This window comes from Alosa alosa, chromosome 4 (genome assembly GCF_017589495.1).
Source record: "Alosa alosa isolate M-15738 ecotype Scorff River chromosome 4, AALO_Geno_1.1, whole genome shotgun sequence".
NCBI classification, from domain to species: domain Eukaryota; kingdom Metazoa; phylum Chordata; class Actinopteri; order Clupeiformes; family Clupeidae; genus Alosa; species Alosa alosa.
Window position 1 is genome coordinate 30,272,195 of NC_063192.1, and position 22,981 is coordinate 30,295,175.

The following is a 22,981-nucleotide window of genomic DNA, read 5'->3' on the forward strand; positions in this document are numbered from 1 at the left end:
TGGCACGTAATGGTGTGCTGTTATGTTTTAAAGCACAAATGGAGAGAGATGTGTGATAAACAGGGATAGGGGGCTATTAATGGAATCACTGCTGTATTTAATGTTTATTAAATAGAGATAAACTAGGTCTGGGATTAAAATATGGAGCGTGCATTATACAACGTTTACAAGGAAGAAAGGAAATGGCCTCATATATTCAGCCACAACAAGCCATGGGAACGCAGGGGGTTGCATTTCAAAGAGACAGTACAGTACACACACCTTTTAGTTCCAAATGACTGTTTGACCAAGAATTAAGTAAATTATTTCACCGAGTGTTTGTGCAGAAATGAAATACTTGTGATTTGCAAAAAGTCAAAAGCACTGAAATAACACAGAATGAAACTGAACAGAGGGAACAATGCAAAATGTAATGAATGCGAAATGAGAGTTAGGCACATGGCACAAAGAGATGGTTTCGATTATAAAAATGATGCCAATGTATACAAAATGACTGCATATCTGTGTAGTCCAAATTTCTGAACGCAGACTTTTTTAATTCCTTTGCAAACAAGCAATAGGATCTCTCTCCTGTAGGCACTCAGCCACATTAAAATACACACGAAAATACCGACATTCCAGTGAACATGGCCTCCAGTGCTTTATCTTAATGGCTTTCGTTTAGTCTGTTCATCAATTTCTTTCATTGCCAGGAAGGGCCTATTAGCTGACCAGCTGGATGTAGAATTAGAAGACCCTAGGCAACGATCCTGAAATAACCAAGAGAGGAGGACGGAGGGCTACGAGGGGAGAAGACCAATATGGGGGGTGGGCAGAACAAAGAGAGCCGAACAGAAGGAGGCCATCTCAGTGGAGCTCGGAGGCTTTCCACAGGGTTGCTGGGGAATGTTTGGGTGCGATGACTTGATGCGGGCCAATTATCCTCACATGAAACACAGGATTGCACTTCCATCAGTTTATATGGCTGCCATACGCATACCCACAAGGCGAAGGATTGTCAAACGCCCGACATGCTGGATAGGAGGAGGAGCTTCCCGAGAAGATGAGAAGTGGGGAAGGTTGGGGGAAGGTGATAGACACTGGGAGGGAAAAAAAAGAGATGTCGTAAATATTTACACCTTCCCTTCTGTCGGACGAGCTGCAGCAGTACCTTCCAAAGCCAAGAACAAAACCACAGAGAAGGCGAGGCGATGAAGCGCTTCTGTCCTGAAGAAAAAGGCCCCCCAAAAGAAAGGCAGGCGTAGCAAGCGAGCGGGTGTGTTTTTTAGGCACGCGGGCCAGGCGGGGAGTCATAAAGTCTGGGAGATGTGCCCTGGGCCTGTGGGTCTTCATATCTTTTACATTTCTAATTAAAAGAGATAAAGGGAGAGGGAGTCATCAATCCTACAGTGATTTCCCCGTTAAGGTTTTAGAGCGGCCCATAAAGCAGGCAGCCCGGCATCATTGATTTTATAATTAGCTCCCATCACGCCCGCGCTGGGGACGGATCGAGGAAGAGAGGAAGGCAGGAGGAAGAGAGGAAGAGAGGAAGGCAGGAAGAGAGGAAGAGAGGAAGGCAGGAGGCATAGGAAGGAGGGAGAGCTGGAGGGGAAGTGGACGTGCCAATAGGGAGATGGAGAAAAGGAGTGAAGGTCAGTGGAAATAAAGGCGGAGGGGGGGATATCACTTGGCGATAGGTCAGCAGGTCGGTGTTTCTTCGAAAGGTGGGCCAAGCCCCAGAGAGGCAGGAGGAAAAGGGCACTGGAGGTTTAACAAAGCAAATTCTAGGCATGCTGGTGCTCTTCTGCCCTACTGCATAAGCACCTTGGAGCTGCTTTGGACTGGGACATGAGGTGAGGACTAGGGCAATCACAATCGTACAAGGGCAATCACAATCTTAATCGCAATATGAACCAATGCAATTACCTAATAGCAAAAACTACAAATAATCGTGCACGGATGTATGTAATGTTTCTGTCCTCCTATCCTTAAATGACCTGCCCAGGGATGCAAAAAGAATTTCAGCACAAACTGACAAATAAAGTTGTATCGTTAATTTTGTCACATTTCTGACTTTTATATTCATTTCATCCTCCTTGACTATGCCACTTCTGGTTGGTTGGTGTGCGTAGTGTGTGAGGGGCACAGAAATTCTGATTGGTGAGCTTCATTGTCGGTCGGGGGTGCTGTGCTTCTTGTGCACCAGGTGTGCTCACCCATTAAAGAGACATTTGGATTATTGAAAAATCAGAATCAGAAAAATCGCAATTAGATATTTTCCCCAAATCGTGCAGCCCAAGTGAGGACCCCAAAAAGGCCCTCCCTTCAAAACATGTTTAAAAATCCAAGAAGCTCCATATTTGAGTAATAATCCCTCATGGCACACTGGTGCTGCCCTCAACACTGATCTCCAGATGCATAGACCACTAAATCTCAACAGTACAGTAGCTGACAGGGCCCTACCCAATACCTTTTTGGTTAAATCTGTGGTTACGTCCCTTGCATTGTTTAATATTACGAGCAAAGCAGAAAAAGAGAGGACTCGACTGACACATAATATTTATTTTATTATTGAAACCCACCCACACCCTATACAGTATTGAAGAGTCTAGAAAATACATTTTAGATAGGAGAATATGGGATAAACACCATCATAGTTAAAGAGTAAAATAACACACGGACACTGTAATCTCAGAAACAAAAGACTTGGCCTCAACGCCATTGACAACGACTGGCCGCACAGGAGTACAGTACTTTGAAGTTTCGCAGTACAGACACTCTTAAAAAATACAGGACAAACATCTTTGTGCTGAAGCCAAACATGATAAAAAGCTGTTGTTTGGAACCAAAAAGATACATGTTAATCTTTCCACTAAACATGACATGAGCGGAGCTTCATTTGTTTTATGACATTACAGCAACTCACTGTCACGAGTTGGAGAATGACATCACTCAGACACACCTCACATAAGCCAATTCATACTAGCTTTATGACTTTTGTGTATTAGGACTGAATTCCTGAAAGATTAAGTACAACTCCAATGGTATTGCCAAAATCTTTGATTAGTCAAAGACTAGGTTGAGTAACATAGTCACAAGGAGTTGTGTAAGGACAGTCCTTCTTCAAATGTATTAGCTTTGCTACGCTTATGGTTGCCTGTGACGGCACCAATGGTTTTTATACTAATCTGAGCAATCAAAAATTGTAACTAGGATAGCAAACAAGTAAAAAGCCAAAATGTTAAGTCATGGTATACCCTTAATACAGCAATGAAAGTAATTCAAGCAAGTCATAACTAAAGTTAAAGATATTAAATCTTACGCAGACAAAAGTCATACTGATTAACAATAATAAAGCAAGTTCTGTAAAATGCAAAGCAATCTGGTATCTCATAAGCCATTAAAAATGCTCTCTTGCTGTAAAACAGGTGCAAAGTTCAGCAAATATCAAATAATCTAGGCAAAACTGAAGGGCCTCAGCCATACTGAAGTCTTCCCAATCACAAGCCATACAGAGACCAACCGTTTCCCATATTCCATGATATACAGTTATTTATAAATGCTTACGTGAAGATTTTTTTGCCAAACTAGCCTAAAATTGAATAGTTTAATAGTAAAAATATTAAAGTGTAAATAAACAAACTGTTGCTGAAGAAAGAAAAAAAAAGCTATGTCCCTCTGTGCAACACAAAAGGTAGACCGTGACAACCTCACCACACAATAATGAGTGTCCTCAAATGCAAACAGGAAAATACAGGAAATTCATGAGTGTTATTCAGGCACAAATTTAAAATTACTAGCCTATAGTGTGGAAAGAGATAGGTTGAAATCCACACTGGCATATGACACTTTTCTCAGGCCTGCCTCTCAACATTCTCAAATGCCTTTAAGATTATCATTTAGCATCTATGATTTGGGTTTCTGAGAGGCATATGGCAAAATGCATTGAATGCTCATATGTGACCCTGCAAGGCAAAACCAGAAAATCCACAATAAACAAACGTACAGGTTAAAATGTCGAATTTCACGTTTTCGCATAATTCGACAGTATACAGTCTACACTTTCATATTGTGAACAAATTTCATGGAAAAAGTTGTGACTGTTAAACCCTGACTTTATTTAGGTGAAGATTCAACACATTAGCGTGACAATTTACTTAAAAAGGTGATTTTCTCCTCTTCTGGCGTATCGTGACGGAAGAACCATGCCAACTTTGGATGCGGTTATCTTAGCAATACTTTTTGCAACACACTCGATATACATATCATTGGAAAGCTTAGTTTATGACCGTTCATGTGAGCACAATAACTCAATTTTGTAAATTTTACCAATTTGACTGGTTTCGCCTTGCAGGGTCACTTATAATGTTACCTCACCATACATAGAGTGGGAACAGTAAGCCTAATCTCCAGGACTTCTCCTAAACATCATTACCGTCGACTGCAACAAACCCTCCTAGGGCACACACAAATACAGGGGTGAAAATAATAATGATTAAAAAAACATGACTTCAGGAGCTTAAAGTGCATCTCCCCTACCTCTGCAATCACTGTTCTACTGTCTATTTTCATTTCCCTTCTCTCCACATTATACTGCATCTGACTTCATCTCTCTCTGTGTTGCTTTCCTTCATTCCCATCATGTCATGACTCATGTCCACACTAGCAGAGGGAGGACATGAAAATCTTAGGTTAAAAACACATGGAAACAACCCCCAGACCCTGTACTTCAACTTATTGCAGGTACATAATATAAAGCTGTATTTTTGAAACACTGGTCAAACTACTCTGGCGGCAGAAATTACTAAACCGTTCAATTAAAAATGGGCACCCACACACAGATAAACATTTCACCCACACACACACACACACACACACACACGTAAGACACACTTTAAAGTGACCGTAAAAAAGTTTGTCTTCACTTTTTTCTACAATTTCCTTCCTAGAAGAGTCCAAGAATGCTATTGATATGTGTTGCTGCTGAAGTGTGTTTCACTCAGGTGGGTTAACTTATGTTTTGTGGCGTGAGAGGTTTAGTGGCCAATGCCATTGCATAATGGACGTGCATATAACATCCCAAATCAAATTGCATATTTGTAACTGTTGCTGAATGCCAGTGTGTGCTGTAACAAAAGAGCCAAGTGAAGAAAACGTAACGTGATGAACCCTGGTAAACGGCCTGGCCTCCTGAAGACTGATGTCAAGCACTTCACCACAGGGGGCTGTCCGCCAGGTCACTGAGGGAGACAGGAGAGAGTAGAGTTAGTGAGTGTGTGGGTGTCAGAGTTTCCGCTAGAAAAAATGGTGCCGGTCAAAGTGACTGGCAGAGGTTTCGTTTTCCGGACATTTTGATGATACTCCTTTCAAATATCCTATTATCGTTTCTTAATTAGTCAAGTTGAGGAAAACAGGAAAAAGGCTATTAGAGAATGACATAATCAGGCCATATAGAATGCAACATGTTCATTAGCCTAACTTAAACATGCTTATAACTAGTGTCAATTTAAAGATCTAGCCAGTCTCTACGCCGTTTTCATGGACAGCAAGAATCCGCTTTGTTCGTTGTTTTAAATAGGCTACGTTGTTTGTTGCTGCCATGTTATGTATCTCCAGTGGTTCAACAGTTTCACTTGCGCAGATGCGCCCACACATTGAATGACCGCTCACAGCACTACCCCCTAATGCTATGCCTCTTTATTTGATAACACTAAATTAAGAAATATTTTCTATTCTGTTTCTTTTTCTTTCGGTCCGCGGACCAGCAATCTCCTCGTCGAGGAGGTGCTAACCCTGCAGATCATAGACAGAGAAAGAATGCTCTGGGAACAGAACACAGTTGCATGTCCAGTGTAGCCATGTGTATGTCCACACAGAAAATGTTGTGGTGCGGCCACACCCCCCGTACCTCCACTTCAAACATCACTGATTCTGACAGATACGCCAGAAAACTTCGGCTTTTTCGCTGGTGGTGGTGGAGCTGACCGGGCATCTGAGGTTTTAGGCGTTACCGATTTACCATCATCCATCGCGTCTGGCCTCTGAAAAAAAGCTTTTAAGGCTAGTCTGCCTGGGCCTGGCCATGTTTGAACCATTTCACTCATTCGTTCATTGTTTAACAGACATTTTAAGCGTGCGCTTCCTATTTGAAATGCAGCATATGCGTGTTGTTTAACGGTAGAGCCGTATTGGGGCCAGGGACGTATTCTTGCTTTAGTAGCCTACATTTTACGCTTACTCTCAAATTTAGATTGTGATAGGGGGACGGGATTATTAGCCAATTTCAATCGGACAATTTGACAGGAGAGATTTAATTTTGTCGGACATTTCAACATTTCTTTTTTTTCCCGCCAATGTCTGCCAATTACCGGACAACGGAATCCCTGGTGTGTGTGTATTTCGATGCTACCCTGTTAAGTATCTATGCATAGGTTTGTGGGGGACAGATTTAAGTGTGTAGAAACTTCACACAAACTACTGAGCTGACTTTTACTTGTCTTTCTAAAAGACCTACTTTCTTTACTCGCAGTGGAAAGACCAAGTGTGTGTGTGTGTGTGTGTGTAAGTGTGTGTGTGTGTGTGCCTGCCCAAATGTGTGTGTCTGAGGGTGTGAACAAGAGCTGTGAGAGGTTAGTCAGGAAGTGTGGAGTTGGGGGGGGGGGGGGGTGAGAGGAAGACGGGGGTGAGTGAAATGGCAGAGAGAGGCTTTTAATGAGGCTGAAAATTGGCCGGTGACTGTCGTAGCGCCCTACGCGTAAATCACTGCTATGGCTTGCTGTCACGCGTCTGTCCTCTTGTCCTGCTTCTGTAGCGCTCACTCTCCCTCCCTCTATCCATCTCCCTCTCCTCTGTGACTGCATCTCTCTCTCTCTCTCTAACATCCCTTGTGTCGCTCATTTTATGATGCACCACTGAAAACTTCCATCTCTGCAACATCCCCTGCCTGTCACCATAAACACGCAGGCTGTGACAGTCTGTCTGTAGGGGGCGTTCATGTATGCAGGAAGGAAAGAATGTGTTCGTGGATGCAGCGTGGAATGCAGAATGATGGTGCTTGTGTGTGTGTGTGTGTGTGTGTGCCCATGTGTAAAAACGTCTGTGTGCTAATGGCGGTGTGGGCGCTAATTTAAATTGTTAGACAGGAATGCATGAGAATGTGCTAAGTAGCTGCTGCTCTACTGTACTTGACTTCTGAAACATCTGCAGACACAGGTGGTATCTGCACACTATGGCCCATGTGTTTCTAGGAATGTGCTTTTGTGTGTGTGTGTGTGTGTGTGTGTGTGTGTGTGTGTGTGAGAAGGTGCGGGTACCTGAGAACAGGGTCACTGTGGTCAGGGAGCAGCAGAGCGGTCTCCTCTCCAGAGCTGTGGCCTCCACACTGGGGAACCTCGCTTTCCTCCTCCTGTACACACACACACACACACACACACACACACACACACACACACACACACACACACACACACACACACACACACACACACACACACACACACACACACACACACACACGCCACAAAACACACACACACACACACACGCAATACACACACGCAAACACACACAGGGTGTTATCCAAGAGCAGCAACACTATCCACGCAACTGTGTGCCCACCCCTGCTGGTATAACACAATCAGAAAGCGATTTCAGAAATAACCTCCGGAGTATATGCGGAGGTTTGTCAAACGGAGGTCCTACCCTTCGGATGATTCAGATATGATGCTAACCTGCGGACCTTATACTGACCTTATACGGACGTATGTGTGAACGACATACACGCACATTACAGAATCCCCGTGTGGTTGTCGAGTGAGGGGTGGGGGCTTGTAGAGTTCAACAATACGAGATATGACACAGAATATATGCGGCCACTGCCTGTCACAGCTGCTTTTTGTTTACAAAGTGTAGCCTATGCATTATGTAGGCTAAAGAAGAGAAATCTATTGTCGGAGGCTAATACTTGAAGTAGGCTAGTCAATGAAGTCGCGACTTGAAATTGACCTACAGTATGTGTGCTTGAATAAACACATTTATCTGTTTTCAACGTTATGTAGCCTACCAGAATCTGGTTTGCGTTGGAGAGAGAGAGAGCATGCACAAACTTTATGGTAGGCTACCAGCCAATTCAGTAGGCTAACTCAAGACTTCAAGGCCATCATACAACGTTTTTAAGCAACAAACAAAATACTGACATAACAGTGACGTGGTTCGTTTTTTCATGGTTTATTTTTTTCCAAAAGCATCCTCTCCCCCCATGTGTCTATTGCATTTCACGGTTGGAACAAAGTTTTTTCATGGTTTTCATTTTTCTAGGCATATATGCTCAAAAGCATCCTATCAATGAACAGAAAACCCAACAATGTTGTCAGCGACGTATTGCATTTGCTTATGGTGATTCAGTCTTTTGAATTTGTTTGGCCTTGGACTCCTTCCCTTCATGTGTTCTACAAAATGTTGTATGCCCTCATGGACACTATGCCATCTTTCCATCATTTTCTGGACACACTATGCCCTCCATCATAACACTGGCATTTAAGTCAGATCCAACCACATGGGCGCATCGAAAGAAAACATCACCAACACACCCTCTCACTAGGTGTGAATTTTAACCGCATGTTCTACGCCTCATTCAGACACAGCACATTTACATAATGTCCGGAGGAAATACTAGGGGGGGGAGTAGTAGAACAACCGGCTAAATTCGGACTTCCATATGACCGGTTATGTCGTTCAGATATACGGCCCCACCGTTTAACATCGGCAGAACCTCCGGTCTTAAGGCCCATTCACACCAAGAACGATAACGATAACTATAAATAAATATCGTTCTCGTTAATATGAATGACGACGTTCACACATAAACTATAACGATAACGACATGAAGAACGATATCGTTGGAGATCACTTTCAGAGCGATTTTCACAACGATAAAATGCTAATAGCCAATCAGAACCCATCGAATTTTAGCCGTCACATTTATTAACACAAGGAGAGACTTTGTTTATCGTTGTTCAGTGTGAACGCTTTTATCGTTATGGTTATGGTTATAGTTATAGTTATCGTTATCGTTCTTGGTGTGAATGGGCCTTTACACGTATGTCTGAAAGCGCTTAGAGTGACATTCCTTTGGCTGTCCCTAGTGGAGCAGGCCTGGTCCTTACCGACTCGGAGCTGTGCGCGAGCGTGTCGCCGGCCGGGGGGCGAGGCGAGGAGAGGGGTGCCGGCTGGCTGATGACCACGGCCAACTCTCTGGAGAGGGTCCGGGGGGAGGGCGGAGGGGTGGCCGGCAGCAGGGGCTCTTGCTGGGGCTGCTCACACAGGCCGTAGGGGGCCAAGGGCCTGGAGCTCCGCACAGGCTGCAGCGCCTCCGGCTTCTCGTCCTCTGAGTCTGACATGGGGCTCTCAGGCCGGACTGAAGAGCGGCGAGCGCGCACGCACACACACAAACACACACACACACACACACACACACACACACACAGGAATAAAGATTGGGATATACACAGTGCTCCATGAGGATAAACAGAATTAGATAAACATAGCCAAGTCGGCGACACCTTTAAGATAAGACTGGTATGCCAGTGTGCAAATATATCTCTGACAAAGGAATGACTGTATTCCTACCACAAACCTCCAGCATGGAGATAGGAGTGGAGGAAACAGCCAGACTGGGGACGGACTGGGTTAGTCACAGGGCTGTGGCCAGGGTTTGGCCAATAGTGAGGTCGGGTTGGGGGGTGGGGGAGCTCTTGGTATTTACAAGAAATTGTATTTGTGCTTTAAAGAAGCACTACAGAGTTTTGCTCAAAAACTAGTGAGTCTAGTAGACCTTGCAAACACCACCAAGAGCCTTACTGCTACTGCTAGAAGCTTGTCAACTGTGGTCCTTTGACGATATAGTCAGCAATTTCAACCATGCACCCATCTCGGTGCAGACGTCCGCCACTGCTGATTTTTTTCCTTAACATCCAGTTGTATTTCACGGCGAGTGTTATTTTAAGCTCTTAAGAAATGCCTGCGGTGCAGAGCTCTGAGGGTACTCTTAATGGGTACTCACTGGTGCTGTGGAGCAAGGCCATCTCGGCCCACTTGGAGTCAGATGCTGCCTGCAGCCGCTGTTCCAGCTGACGCGCATACTCCAACACATCCTAAACACACACACACACTACATGTTAGACATGCTTGATAACACTGAGAGGTAAGTTAGATGATGTTAATGTACAGTATTTGATTGTGCCTTGACTAACAAAAGGCAACATAAGGAGGCTGACTTGACATTCTGCAAACTGTGTTGACACCAGATAATGTGAGGAGGGGCCTGAGTCTCATTTCAGTGCCATAATAAACTCAGATTTGACTATGGTCCAACTACTAACCAATCAGGTGATGGCCCAATTTGGAACTAGGCTGGAATCAGTCTTGAAGTGTTGAAGAGAGGAATGGTGAAGCAAATACTTGAAGTGGACAGCCTGATGTGTTTATGTGTGTGTCTCTGTGTGTGTGTTTATGTGTGTGTCTCTCTGTGTGTGTTTATGTGTGTGTCTCTCTGTGTGTGTTTATGTGAGTGAGTGAGTGAGTGAGTGAGTGAGTGAGTGAGTGAGTGTGTGTGTGTGTGTGTGTCCAGCATTCCGCTTGCCTGTTTTTCCATCTGCAGCTGCTCCTTCTCTTTCTGAGCCACCCGCAGACTGGCCTTCAGCTCCTGCAGCTCTCGCCTGGTCTCACTCAGCTGCACCTGGACACACCACACACACACACACACACACACACACAGACACACAAACATACACACCAACACCAACACACACACACAATAATAAGTATATGTATCATATACAGTATGTGTATAGACACATGCACACACACTGGTTGGGGGCCCTATTGGCACTTGGCCATAAACATAGACTTTGGCCATGACTTAGGACAAGTAGACTTGGAGTGGGTAGAAAGTTGTGAATGTCCTTTATATGCTTTGGCGTGATGTGGATGCTTTATCCGGAGCTGACCCGATTGCAGTCCTTCTCTCGGCCCAGCTCCACCTCGGCCTTCTCGCGCTCCATCCTCTGCTCCTGCAGCATCTCCTCACGCCGCTGCATCTCCTCCAGTAGCTTCTCCATGCGGGTCCTGTCCATCTGACCACCGGGGAGAGAACGTCATGCTCAACCAACACTGCCCACGCCCAAACTGGGTTACTATGTCAACTAAGCCCCCACCCACCCCACCCCACCCTACCCCGCCAATCCCCACTTTAATCCATCTTGCTAGGTTTTCACTGGGGCGTGAGGAGTGGAGCTCACGTTTCAGCCTCACCTGCTGCCATCTCTCCAGTGTTGCGCAATCGCCTCCCAGGCTTGTTTCTGATCTGAGTCATGGGGTCCCCTCTCCGCTTGTGTCCTCATTTATTTACACTCGCCTGCTCTGCTACCGTCCCTCCCTCTCCATGCAGACCAACGCACACACACAACACAGCACACACAATCTGTGTGTGGGTAGACACATGTCCTTTTTGCTCTTTTTTTTCCTAGGCTTGTGTTTTTGAGGCTCAAAAATCATCCATTAAAACTAAAAGTTGCCTGGAGTTTTAAATCTCCTATGGATGGAGAACAAACAACTACCAATTTTCTTTTCAAAATGTGGGGCACCCTGCCCTCTTTCTCGGAAGTTAAGATATGGTCTCCATAGTCTCATAACGAGTCAGTCAATCATTCGTCTATGTCACTCAACTCAGCCATGTTCCACCCCTCCCATGACATCCCCATAACCTGAGTTGTGCTTTAGCTCCACCTGCTCCGTGTCTGTCCAAACTGATTTAAAGCTGCTATCGTAAACATGCTAATTACCAACCATTTTGTTCGAAAATTCGAAAACAACAATGTTTTTTAATACTTCAAAATAGCATCTGCTAAATGAACCTTAACTTTTTCAATAGCCATAGGTGTGTAGATTTGAACAAAATCTAGTTTGGTTCTTACCAGGACTTTTCCTGCCTGAAATATCCGATTTCGTTTACCACGCTCAGAGTTTAGTGCTGGGCTGGTGGGTGCCCTATTTCCAACCGGTCTCACGGCACATCAACGGTTAGCCTGAGAATTCTCGTCGCAATTCAAAATTCCACTGGAGCTCCAAGCGGATTTGTACACGCAGCCTTACAACACTGTTTACAGCTGTTTGAGTCACGGTAAAATGTAATTTTTTGGTAGCTGATTTAGATACACTTATGGTGTGGATGCTTGTGTTTCTTTAGGAATCCGCCTTCTTGGTTTGTATAGAAATCAATATTAAGTGACACATACACGTAAGAGGTTGGACATTCGTGGCGGTTGGTAATATGTGACGTTCCGATACTTCACTGCCCCCTCAGGTAGCCCCCTCTCCCCTCTCCTTTCCCCTCTCGCTCACCTCGGAGGTGCGCTGCAGACTCTCCCTCTCCTGGGCCCAGCAGGCGCGGCCCTCGCGGAGCGCCAGGCTGGCGTCGGCCAGCTGCAGGGTGAGTTGGGCCGCCTGCAGGCGCGCCTGGTGCAGCTCGGCCTGGCTCTGGTCCCGCTTGGCGGCCAGCGCGCTCAGCTCGGCCCGCAGGTCCTCGGCCGCCCTCTCGCTGGCCCGCACGCGCTCCTGCAGGCTCCGCAGCTCGCCCAGGGCCGCCTCACTCTCCGCCTGATGGAGGGACAGAGAGAGGGAGAGAGAGAAAGAGGGGGAGTGAGAGGGACAGAGAGATAAACGCAACATATGCATGTCATCTCTTTTCAACAGATATTTGTCTGATGTTTGTCTATGAATATGTATATATATATATGAGTACGTGTCTATGATGAGAGAATTTCTATGATGTGAGACCATCTCTCCCTTCTTTCTCTATGAGGATGTAGGTGTTTGTGTGTGTGTGTGTGTGTGTGTGTGTGTGTGTGTGTGTGTGTGTGTGTGTGTGTGTGTGTGTGTGTGTGTAAGTGTGTGTGCATGCGTCACACCTCTTTCCTGTGAGCGGTGTTGAGCTTGTGTGTGAGCGTGGTGATGGTGTCTCTCAGCTGCAGGGCGTGTGTGTCCCTCTGTGCCAGTGAGCTGCGCAAACCCTGGAACTCTGCAGACAGACTGCGCAGCTCCACCTCCGTCTGCTCCAGTTTGGCCTGCGGACGCAAACAACCACAGAAATAATCTACTGTTTACACCTCCGTCACTTTCTCCTGTACCTGTAACCTGTAGGGGCTTTTGGATGGTTTTCCACTAGCTGTCCAATGTCCCTGGCAGACAATAGAATGTTTATTTACCTTCAGACTCTTCCGTTCACTCTCTTCCTCTTTCCTCTGGGCTGCCACCTTCTTAGCCTTTTCCTTCATCCTGTGTTCATCCACACACACACACACACACACACACACACACACACACACACACACACACACACACACACACACACACACAGTAGTCAGAAGCACTGAAAGACATCCTGACCCACACCTCTGGCAATGAGATGAGTGACGCAGTGGCCAGTGGGGATGGACGGGGCAGGAAGCCTCACCTCTCCATGTCCGTCTCCCTCTCCAGGGCTCGCTGGCCGAGCGCTTTGATGTCGTCCTCCAGCTCTCGGATGCGCTGCTCGTTCGCTGCCCTCTTGCTCAGCAGAGCACTCTTTTCCTCGGCCAGAGCTTCTTCAGAGGCTAGCACTTCCTGTGTGTGTGTGTGTGTGTGTGTGTGTGTGAGAGAGAGAGACACAGAAAGACAGAGAGAGGGAGAGAAAGGAGAGAGAGGGGTGAGAGGACACACTGTATATTTCCTCATCAAAGAATAATGCCTCGTCCACAGATCTCCTCTCTATGAGGCATGACTGAGTGCCTGCAGAGGAAGCCATTTCAACTTTTACTACTTCCTGGCTGTTATGACCTCCATGAAGCCTCTTTTTTCCCAAACCAAGTCCTCCTCACACTCTCCGAACAACAACAGAAACAGCAGTCTTAAAATAACATATACAGTGCAATAAAACCAAGGAACGCAGAGACCAATAAAAGAAATATCAGCTGTAAACTTATTGTATAAAAAGGCAGGCTAGACTATCTCAGGGCTCAAAGCGAAAATCAAATCTGCACCTCAGGCCTTAAGGGCTGTAACCGCTGGCCTCAAAGGCCCTTTTGAGGTTTGAGAAGTCGAGCTAACTACAGCAGTGCTCCTCCTGCCACACTCCTGTCAGTGTTAGCAAAATGTGCCTCTGCTCTGCTCCACCTCCCTCCTCCTCATCTCCTGTATGCTCCACCTCCTGTTTCCTCCTCATCTCCTCTCTCTGCTCCACCTCCTGTTTCCTCCTCATCTCCTCTCTCCTCACCTCCTGTTTCCTCCTCATCTCCTCTCTGCTCCACCTCCTGTTTCCTCCTCATCTCCTCCTCATCTCCTCCTCCACCTCCTGTTTCCTCCTCATCTCCTCCTCATCTCCTCCTCATCTCCTCTCTGCTCCACCTCCTGTTTCCTCCTCATCTCCTCTCTGCCTCACCTCCTGTTTCCTCCTCATCTCCTCCTCATCTCCTCTGCTTCACCTCCTGTTTCCTCCTCATCTCCTCCTCATCTCCTCTCTGCCTCACCTCCTGTTTCCTCGTCATCTCCTCACCTCCTGTTTCCTCCTCATCTCCTCCTCATCTCCTCTCTGCCTCACCTCCTGTTTCCTCCTCATCTCCTCTCTGCCTCACCTCCTGTTTCCTCCTCATCTCCTCTCTGCTCCACCTCCTGTTTCCTCCTCATCTCCTCTCTGCTCCACCTCCTGTTTCCTCCTCATCTCCTCTCTGCCTCACCTCCTGTTTCCTCCTCATCTCCTCCATCTCCTCCCAGCTCTGTCTCAGCTCCTTCTTCAGGCTGACCAGGTCACTCTCCAGCTGGCGCCGGACACGTTCCCATGCCTCCCTGGTCCGCTCGCTCCGCTCCCTCTCCCTCTCTCGGCCGCGGTCAGCGGACTCCAGGGCCTGAAGCAGCTCCCCGCGCTCCTTCAGGCACTCCTGCAGACGGCTCTGAGCGCAAGAAGCAGACACACACAGAGAGAGGGAGATAGAACAAAATGGACAGGGTCATTATTAACCTGCCATCTCCTGAGGAGATGAAACATAACAGTGTTATTAATGTCTTAATTCTAACTGTAATAATGTCAGAGAAGACTTACCTGCCTTAATTTGCACCCTACAGGCTCCCTCCCCCTCCCCTTTCTCTACAGGCACTTTTTGCCCCACATACTGTAGAGTTCATTTCTATGTGCTGTATATTCGTCTCATTAATTACCTAAGGGATTCAGCCCAATGTAATTCACAAACGAGTACATGCTGCTTCAAATTACAAAGTAGCTAATCATAATCGTCAGGGGTTTAAGAGATAAGATATTATTCTTATATAAAAACATGGACTGACAAACTTAACACATTTAAAAAACAATAACAATACAGCTGACTTTCTAGAACATAGTGCCTGATTCTCCTCAAAATAAAATTTTTCTGGATTTACATTTACATTTATTCATTTGTCAAATGCGTTTATCCAAAGCGACTTACAGCAACATAATAACAAAAGCTAACATCTAAGCGACAGCGCAAAGGAGACTATAGCTAGGAATGACCAGTGCATTTGTCAAAACATGCCTCTATTAACAGCAAGAAGCTAGAGCATCCTACTCCTGTGAAGCACATGAGGGTCTCTCTATGTGGCAGAGTGCTGGGGGACTGACCTGCTCCTGTGAAGCACATGAGGGTCTCTCTATGTGGCAGAGTGCTGGGGGACTGACCTGCTCCTGTGAAGGACATGAGGGTCTCTCTATGTGGCAGAGTGCTGGGGGACTGACCTGCTCCTGTGAAGCACATGAGGGTCTCTCTATGTGGCAGAGTGCTGGGGGACTGACCTGCTCCTGTGAAGGACATGAGGGTCTCTCTATGTGGCAGAGTGCTGGGGGACTGACCTGCTTCTGTGAAGGACATGAGGGTCTCTCTATGTGGCAGAGTGCTGGGGGACTGACCTGCTCCTGTGAAGGACATGAGGGTCTCTCTATGTGGCAGAGTGCTGGGGGACTGACCTGCTCCTGTGAAGGACATGAGGGTCTCTCTATGTGGCAGAGTGCTGGGGGACTGACCTGCTCCTGTGAAGCACATGAGGGTCTCTCTATATGGCAGAGTGCTGGGGGACTGACCTGCTCCTGTGAAGGACATGAGGGTCTCTCTATGTGGCAGAGTGCTGGGAGACTGACCTGCAGGAGCTAGAGCATCCTACTGCTGTGAAGGACATGAGGGTCTCTCTATGTGGCAGAGTGCTGGGGGACTGACCTGCAGGAGCTAGAGCATCCTACTGCTGTGAAGGACATGAGGGTCGCTCTATGTGGCAGAGTGCTGGGAGACTGACCTGCTCCTGTGAAGGACATGAGGGTCTCTCTATGTGGCAGAGTGCTGGGGGACTGACCTGCAGGAGCTAGAGCATCCTACTGCTGTGAAGGACATGAGGGTCGCTCTATGTGGCAGAGTGCTGGGAGACTGACCTGCAGGAGCTAGAGCATCCTACTGCTGTGAAGCACATGAGGGTCTCTCTATGTGGCAGAGTGCTGGGGGACTGACCTGCAGGAGCTAGAGCATCCTACTGCTGTGAAGGACATGAGGGTCGCTCTATGTGGCAGAGTGCTGGGAGACTGACCTGCAGGAGCTAGAGCATCCTACTGCTGTGAAGGACATGAGGGTCGCTCTACTGTATGTGGCAGAGTGCTGGGGGACTGACCTGCAGGAGCTCGGCTCTGGGGATGACCACCAGCATGTCCTCCCCTGCCCCGTCCTCGTGGCCTCCCTCCTCCAGGGTGACCAGCTCCTCCAGGGGCTTGGGGGCGCAGAAGGAGAAGGGGGCGCTGCAGGAGCACACCTCCCCTTTACTGTCCACGTACACAAACTGGTAGGCCTGGCCACTGGCCTTGGGAAGGTACGAGGCTGCAGAGGCACAGAGAGGGACACGTCCAGACACACACACACACAACACACACACACACAGAGGGACACATCCAGCGTCAGGAATCATTTATAGGGTTCAATATCAATTTGTAAAATTAAATGTTTCTAATTTGGCAAAATGGCTTCTAATTCCAGTAATTAACTTAACCCAACAGTCACATTTTTTGAGTTGCTAACTGCGGTAACTTTCTTCTTTTTCTTTTGCGTGGATTGATGAAAACCCAACATTTAGTAATAAAAACACAATTTTCTCTGACTTTATTACAGACACTGAAATATTCATCCCTGCATAATGTTTTACGATCCCGATCAGTACAGCATTCATCAGTGCTCCCGCTGTCTGATCTGAGGACATGAATGAGCGATGGCAGCACTGGAGCATAGCAGAGCAGGTGCTTCATCAGTCTGACAGAGCTGGAAGTTTTTCATTCCTGTGGAGACACAGTGGACTGATGTGCCCGAGGATGACCTCAGCTAGCAGCGTCTCGAGAAGAACACCGTCATTTCTCTCTCGCTCCCTCCTCTTGCTGTCTGGGAGGGCCTCTGTGCCTATTGTGCCATTGTCTTCCAGCTTCGTCAGTCGGCCTCCTCCTTATTCCTGATAAATGCACTGATTCAGGGAATGTTCTAGAACAAGCTTCATTCACAGGCGACGCTGTCCCCTTGTGTGTTTTGCAGTCTAAACCACATGTTCTCACGAAGATGAATCACATTCAAGACCACACCACTGTCCATGACGGGGCAGAATCCACCCACGTGCCCAAGGAAGCCTAGTCTCTCTGGAAAATCTATTTTATTGACTGCTGCCCTAGATGAGCCAGTAATAAATTAGCTGTTTCCTAGCGACACTGTGAAACTACAAAACATACCTCCTGAGAGATCAATGCCAATGCTTACATGCCTTTGAAACAGAAGTTGAAAAGTTACAAAGTAAAAATGGGTGCAATTTGTTCAAGTGTGAACAAGTGAGAGAACCTTGGAAGTGCACACAACAGTTGCTATCAGTCCCTTCCTTGTAGCCAGCTGGAGCCAGTACCCAGACAAAGGTATGGTAGTCCTTCACAGAGTTCCAGCCCACCTGCGGAACAAGCCAGAAGGACATTTATCTTCCCAATCATGCAAAAGAAAACCCACATTCATCATTGCTGTTAGATGACTGCACATTATTTATCAAGTATGTCTACTTTAATTGCGGTCTTCCTTTATATTAAGCAATTGAATGTACCCTGAAGAGTCCAATCCAGTCACTGCTGGCCCAGGTATGCTGGGAACTGATAGTATAATGGCATTCAATTCGGCTCTCTGGGAAGTAACTGCTGCCGACATTCCGGAACTCCACTTTCCAGGCGGTTTCCATGGCAACAAATGAACTTGGTGTCTTTGGACCTGCGTAAATTGCACAGTGAAGAATGTTGTTGATATGGGGTGAGCAGGTGCTCAGAAATGATGGAACTATGACAAAGAACCCTTTAATTTAACACAAATTTCAGAATGTTGTACAGAGTATGTTCACGGTTACAGTAATAATCCTACTACGTTATCAGGAAGTTTTTTTTATCTGTATCTGTAAGTAAATTCTACACAAACATCTAAATATATCAAGACAGCATGTCAGGGCTTTAAGCCAAAACCCTTTGAAGGTCACAAACCACATACACATTCATCTGATCTGACAGTAATCACCTTACAGCCAGCGAAAAGCATAGAAAACATCCTAAAATTACTGTGAGTTAAAACAAAGTTTACTCTCAGATATCTAGTTAAATATTAGAAATGATAAAGTGGAATGCCACAGTTTAAACAGAGATGTGGCTGAGAGTGGTGAGAGTGACGAATGAGGTTGTGAAATATGTGGGATGAGATGGCTGTAATTTTTTCAATGTGAGTCAAGGCCTCAGGTTTATTTACTGTCTACCGACTGTAGTTACCAGAGTAATCTGATAAAGTAAACATACACAAACAATCCAACTACTGAATTTCGCAGCTGTCCTAGAACATATTCAACTGTCCCTACATCTGCATACCATAACCTACATATTAGAAGGCATGCAGTTTTTTTCCCCAATCATGCACTTTGTAAAACGATAGCCAGATTATTATAACTAATGTATTTGTGTTCTGCAGCTTAGCTTGCATTTCAGACTGGACAGATAAGTACAATGCTGCCCTAACAGTGTTTGAGGCAACAGGTGTGCGGGGCTCTGTAATACAATCCATGTGCTGTACCTTGTTGAGGAGACTGACATATTACATTACAAAAAGGTGAAGAAGTGCATGAGGGGCCTTTGCCAACAGCACGTGGTGCTGTAAAAATTAATGAGTAAGACACTAATTAATTTGGTTGACATTAAAGCTACACGTCCGACAGTAAATATTCCCTGGTTGGTCGACTTTGAGAAGAAATCATAACCTTAAGAACTGCCAAACATGATGAAAAGGCACACAGTTAGCTATCAAGCTAATTATTTAACGATGCTGGCTCTGACTCCAAACACAAAGAGCAGCTAGGACAAAAGCTCTCAATAAAGCTAAGCTACCTAATAGATTTGCCAAGATGGCAGCTGCCGACTCTCAGGAAGCACATATGCATGCATGGTATCTTTGCCTACAGCACATGTCAGCAGGCTTAAAGGTTCAGCACAAGCAGGATCCAATGCATCTGAAACTGCGTATTAACGTAACACGTCAGGCAGCACTCACCTCTACAAGCTTTTTCTGCGGAGTTTCCGTAAAATCATGCAAAATATTTATTTAAAAATGTCGATGCCTATCCGATTAGGCAAACGTTACTAAAATATCATAACATTCAACGTTTCTTCTGTCCACAACACCACGGCCAGAGAACAATAACAAAAACATAAGCATGAGCTCTGAGTTGAGTCCAGTGAATTGTGGGATTTGTTGTCTTGAGAACATAGACCAGCTTGAAATCCACTGACTTACAAACTACATTTCCCAGCATGTAAAAAAGAGCTTGAAGGTCAACTCCGTCAACGTCATTTTTACAGGACATTTGTTTCCGCATTCTTGGCTGATTGTCTCGTCCTCGAATTCACCACCGACACTATGATTGGTGGAGTTCTAATACACATTATATGCTATCCAATGAAATCATCTTACGTTTTTTTCCTGATGGAAAAAAACAACTCTGCCCTTCTTCACCGTTGCAAAATTGCAAAATTATTTCACTATTCACCCGAGACTTTTCGACACATGTCCTTGCATTTTCGGTTCCACATATGCCAACGGGGTTATATTTTATGTCAATTCTGCACTTCCAACTATGCTTTTATGGCTGATTTGAGAACTTAAGAGCTTGTGCTTGCTGTTTCGCAGCTGACTCTCGGTAATTTGACACTAGACCACTTAACAGCATACGCACATAGGCTATAACATTACAATAAGGCTCCCAAGTGTTTGTCAGAAGCCACTTGGCTGATGTTAAATATAGTTATTTTTGCGACACATGTGATACCTTGTAAACCTACGCCTCCCCAGCAGCAACTGCATGCATTGCGCCTGTAAACGATTTGCCACCAACAATCATCTGTAATGCTTTTTGTGTACACCAGGTGGCAATGTACTGCAAGTTAACCTTTCACTGAAACAGCATGGTAGAATGGATCGAACAGGTCATATCATACAACACCCTTCATAGCTTATGGGTCAGAAACCTTCAAAAGGCCTCATTTGCTGTGCACGTGTTGAGATATAAGAATTTGACTCTACAACTAAAGTTACATGCATGTAGGATTTGCCCTGGGAATAAGACCCAGGCCTATGCAACATGTTATAATGTATTGGATATTGGATATCTATAGGCCTACATGTACCCTAAATAGGCTGTGCACCAGTAAATCACGGGCTTCTTTGTCAAAGTGTTTTGAACACTTTCAGTGCAGTAAAGTCTTCTTGTATTTCTGCATGCTCTCTATACATCAAGGAGAGAAAACAGCTTAGTTTTGTTAAAAATGCACAGCCATTAATAACTGGCAGCGAGTCTTATGTTTACTGGTTAGAGGCTCTGTCATTAGGATGAACAGTTTTACTGAAACAAATTAAAGTTTTCTGCACTCTGACTTCAATCATCTCTGCTGCATCTCAGGCTAAGAGCGGCTTTGTTCTCATACAGCTATTGTTGACATTTACAGTCTAAACAGAGCATCTGATTTAATGCCCAGAGGTTGGGCTCAGTCAACAGCTTCCCCTGCAGGTTAGGTTTCATATTTATGAACGACGGCGATAGTGGCTCTGATGTACTGAACGGGAGCAAGCCTGTTGAACTTGGCACGGGCTGTGCCCAAGAGTTTTTCTCCATGTGCCATTTGTAAGTTACACATCACAGTGATATATAGGCTGGAGTAAAATATAAGTGTTTGTTTAACGCTCAAATGCCCTCCTGCTGAGCGTCAGTGTATAGTAGAACATTTCTCCCTTTCATTTTTTTTTTTTGGATGTTTCCAAAGTTCTCAAGCGTGAGCACTCTGTGAATCCCAGTGACAGCTGGTAGGCCTCCCAGCCTCTACATCTGGCTGGTATCTGGTATTTTTAAAACTGGTGAGCGGAGTGTCAGCCACCCGCCACTCTTCCTGTGGAAGTGGTTTACTGAGAGGAATAAGGAGATGCACACAAGATAGCCTTCTTCTCCGGGACTCTAATTGTATGCAGGCAGTAAATGAGGCAGTCCAATAAATGGCAGCTGAGACGGTTTAACAGAGTGAACAGGGCCTGAGCGAGGGAGGAGGGCTTGCTGGACGGACTGCAGGCAATCAGGGGGAGGGGCACGGCTGGGAGATTAATGGCTGGCAGCCAGTGCAGTTACTGACCTTGCTGGATGGTGGTGGTAGTCCCTCGAGCCAAGCTGTGGTTCCTCGGCAGCTCCCCCCACACACACACAGAAACCATCCACCCCCAACCCCTTTTCTCGATTTTTCTTCAAGGAGGAGGGGAGGGAAGGATCAATACTGAGAAGTGGACCGGTAGAGAATTACAGCTGGTGTTACCATCCCATTTTGCCGTATAATTCCTAACCTGGTCAGGGGTCTCATTGCTTTTTTTTATTAGGGCACCATGACCTGTGATAAGATGACCAGTGTGATGCTTTTGTAGTAGGGTTACGTATGGCTATGGCCTCAATGCAAGGCGTCCAGGTAGAAAGCAGGTCACTGTCGGACTACAGCAATCCGTGACATGTGAAGCCCTGAAATTTGATTTGATCAGCCTATGATGGGGTGTGGTTTAATGCCATTCTGCTTAGCCTGCACATGCACCAATGTTATGTGTCCAAACAGAATTATGGGAGCATGTCTTGTAATTCACTCAATCCCCTGGGCCTCAATATGAGAAAAGAGGAGATGGTTAAAGGTTGAATAGTTCATGACTTCTGTCTGATTACAACACAGAGCATGTTGAAACAGAACAAAACCCATTAACATTTCACAACATATGAACGACAAATATTTTGGGTGCTACAGGACAGGATTTAACCTGCCAAGTAAGATAGCACAAAATACAGCGGGGAATGATTAAGTGTTTCATTATCTCTTCAACAGGAAATGAAAAAGCTGTTTTAATAGGAGAACCTGCAGTTGCATAAGGTTGATAGGTCAAGGTCACTAAGATCACCAAGACTGAGGAAATAGCAGCGCGCACACACACACACACACACACACACACACACACACACACACACACACACACACACACATAAACTCCATCTTACAGTATGTGTTTGTGCCTATATATGGACACGTCTTTTCCTTGACAGCTGAGTGATTGGTTTGTCGATAGCAACCAAGCACAACCCTGCGCCAAGAAACCCCCTCATCCTCTCTCAACCTTGGGGGCAGTTGCCATGGATACTGGGGGCAGTCCTTGCTGTGCTGCTTAGTTTTAGTATTTTATGGCACCTTGAGAAAGAGTAGGCAGCACCAGTGAATGTCACCTCAATCCTATACCTAAACAGTCACCAGATTCCATCTCACGCATGCCGGGTCAAGGCTGTATTTTCCCCATCTGCCCCCACACAGAACGGCTGTTTGAAACAAGGCACAATGTGGCAA

The 22,981-nt window shown here is 45.9% G+C and overlaps 1 protein-coding gene across 2 annotated transcripts; it reads right to left on the reverse strand.

Moving 5' to 3' along the window:
• Positions 1-2,526: 2,526 nt before the first annotated feature.
• calcoco1a (calcium binding and coiled-coil domain 1a) lies at positions 2,527-19,808 on the reverse strand. 2 transcript variants are annotated; one of them, XM_048241329.1, is made up of 15 exons: positions 19,620-19,808; positions 18,145-18,305; positions 17,895-17,997; positions 16,696-16,898; positions 14,748-14,960; positions 13,490-13,638; positions 13,242-13,311; positions 12,945-13,100; positions 12,379-12,633; positions 10,986-11,111; positions 10,619-10,714; positions 10,040-10,130; positions 9,144-9,394; positions 7,293-7,384; positions 2,527-5,219 (listed from the first exon to the last, which is right to left on the reverse strand). In XM_048241329.1, exons 2-15 carry the CDS (start codon positions 18,274-18,276, stop codon positions 5,192-5,194), a joined length of 1,965 nt encoding a protein of 654 aa, XP_048097286.1. In that variant the 5' UTR covers positions 18,277-18,305; positions 19,620-19,808; the 3' UTR covers positions 2,527-5,191. The 2 variants fall into 2 exon arrangements, with proteins under 2 accessions (XP_048097286.1, XP_048097287.1); XM_048241330.1 differs by lacking the exon at positions 19,620-19,808 and adding an exon at positions 19,146-19,214.
• Between the last annotated feature and the right edge of the window lie 3,173 nt (positions 19,809-22,981).

Bases quoted from the DNA above. Each gene is read 5' to 3' on its own strand.
- calcoco1a (XM_048241329.1), bottom strand. From the start codon at position 18,276: ATGGAAACCGCCTGGAAAGTGGAGTTCCGGAATGTCGGCAGCAGTTAC. The intron at 16,899-17,894 runs GTTCTCTCACTT...GTGCCTCTGCAG, and splicing joins CTGTTGTGTGCACTTCCAAG to CCTCGTACCTTCCCAAGGCC. The intron at 13,639-14,747 runs GTGAGGCAGAGA...ACACACACACAG, and splicing joins AGATGAGGAGGAAACAGGAG to GAAGTGCTAGCCTCTGAAGA.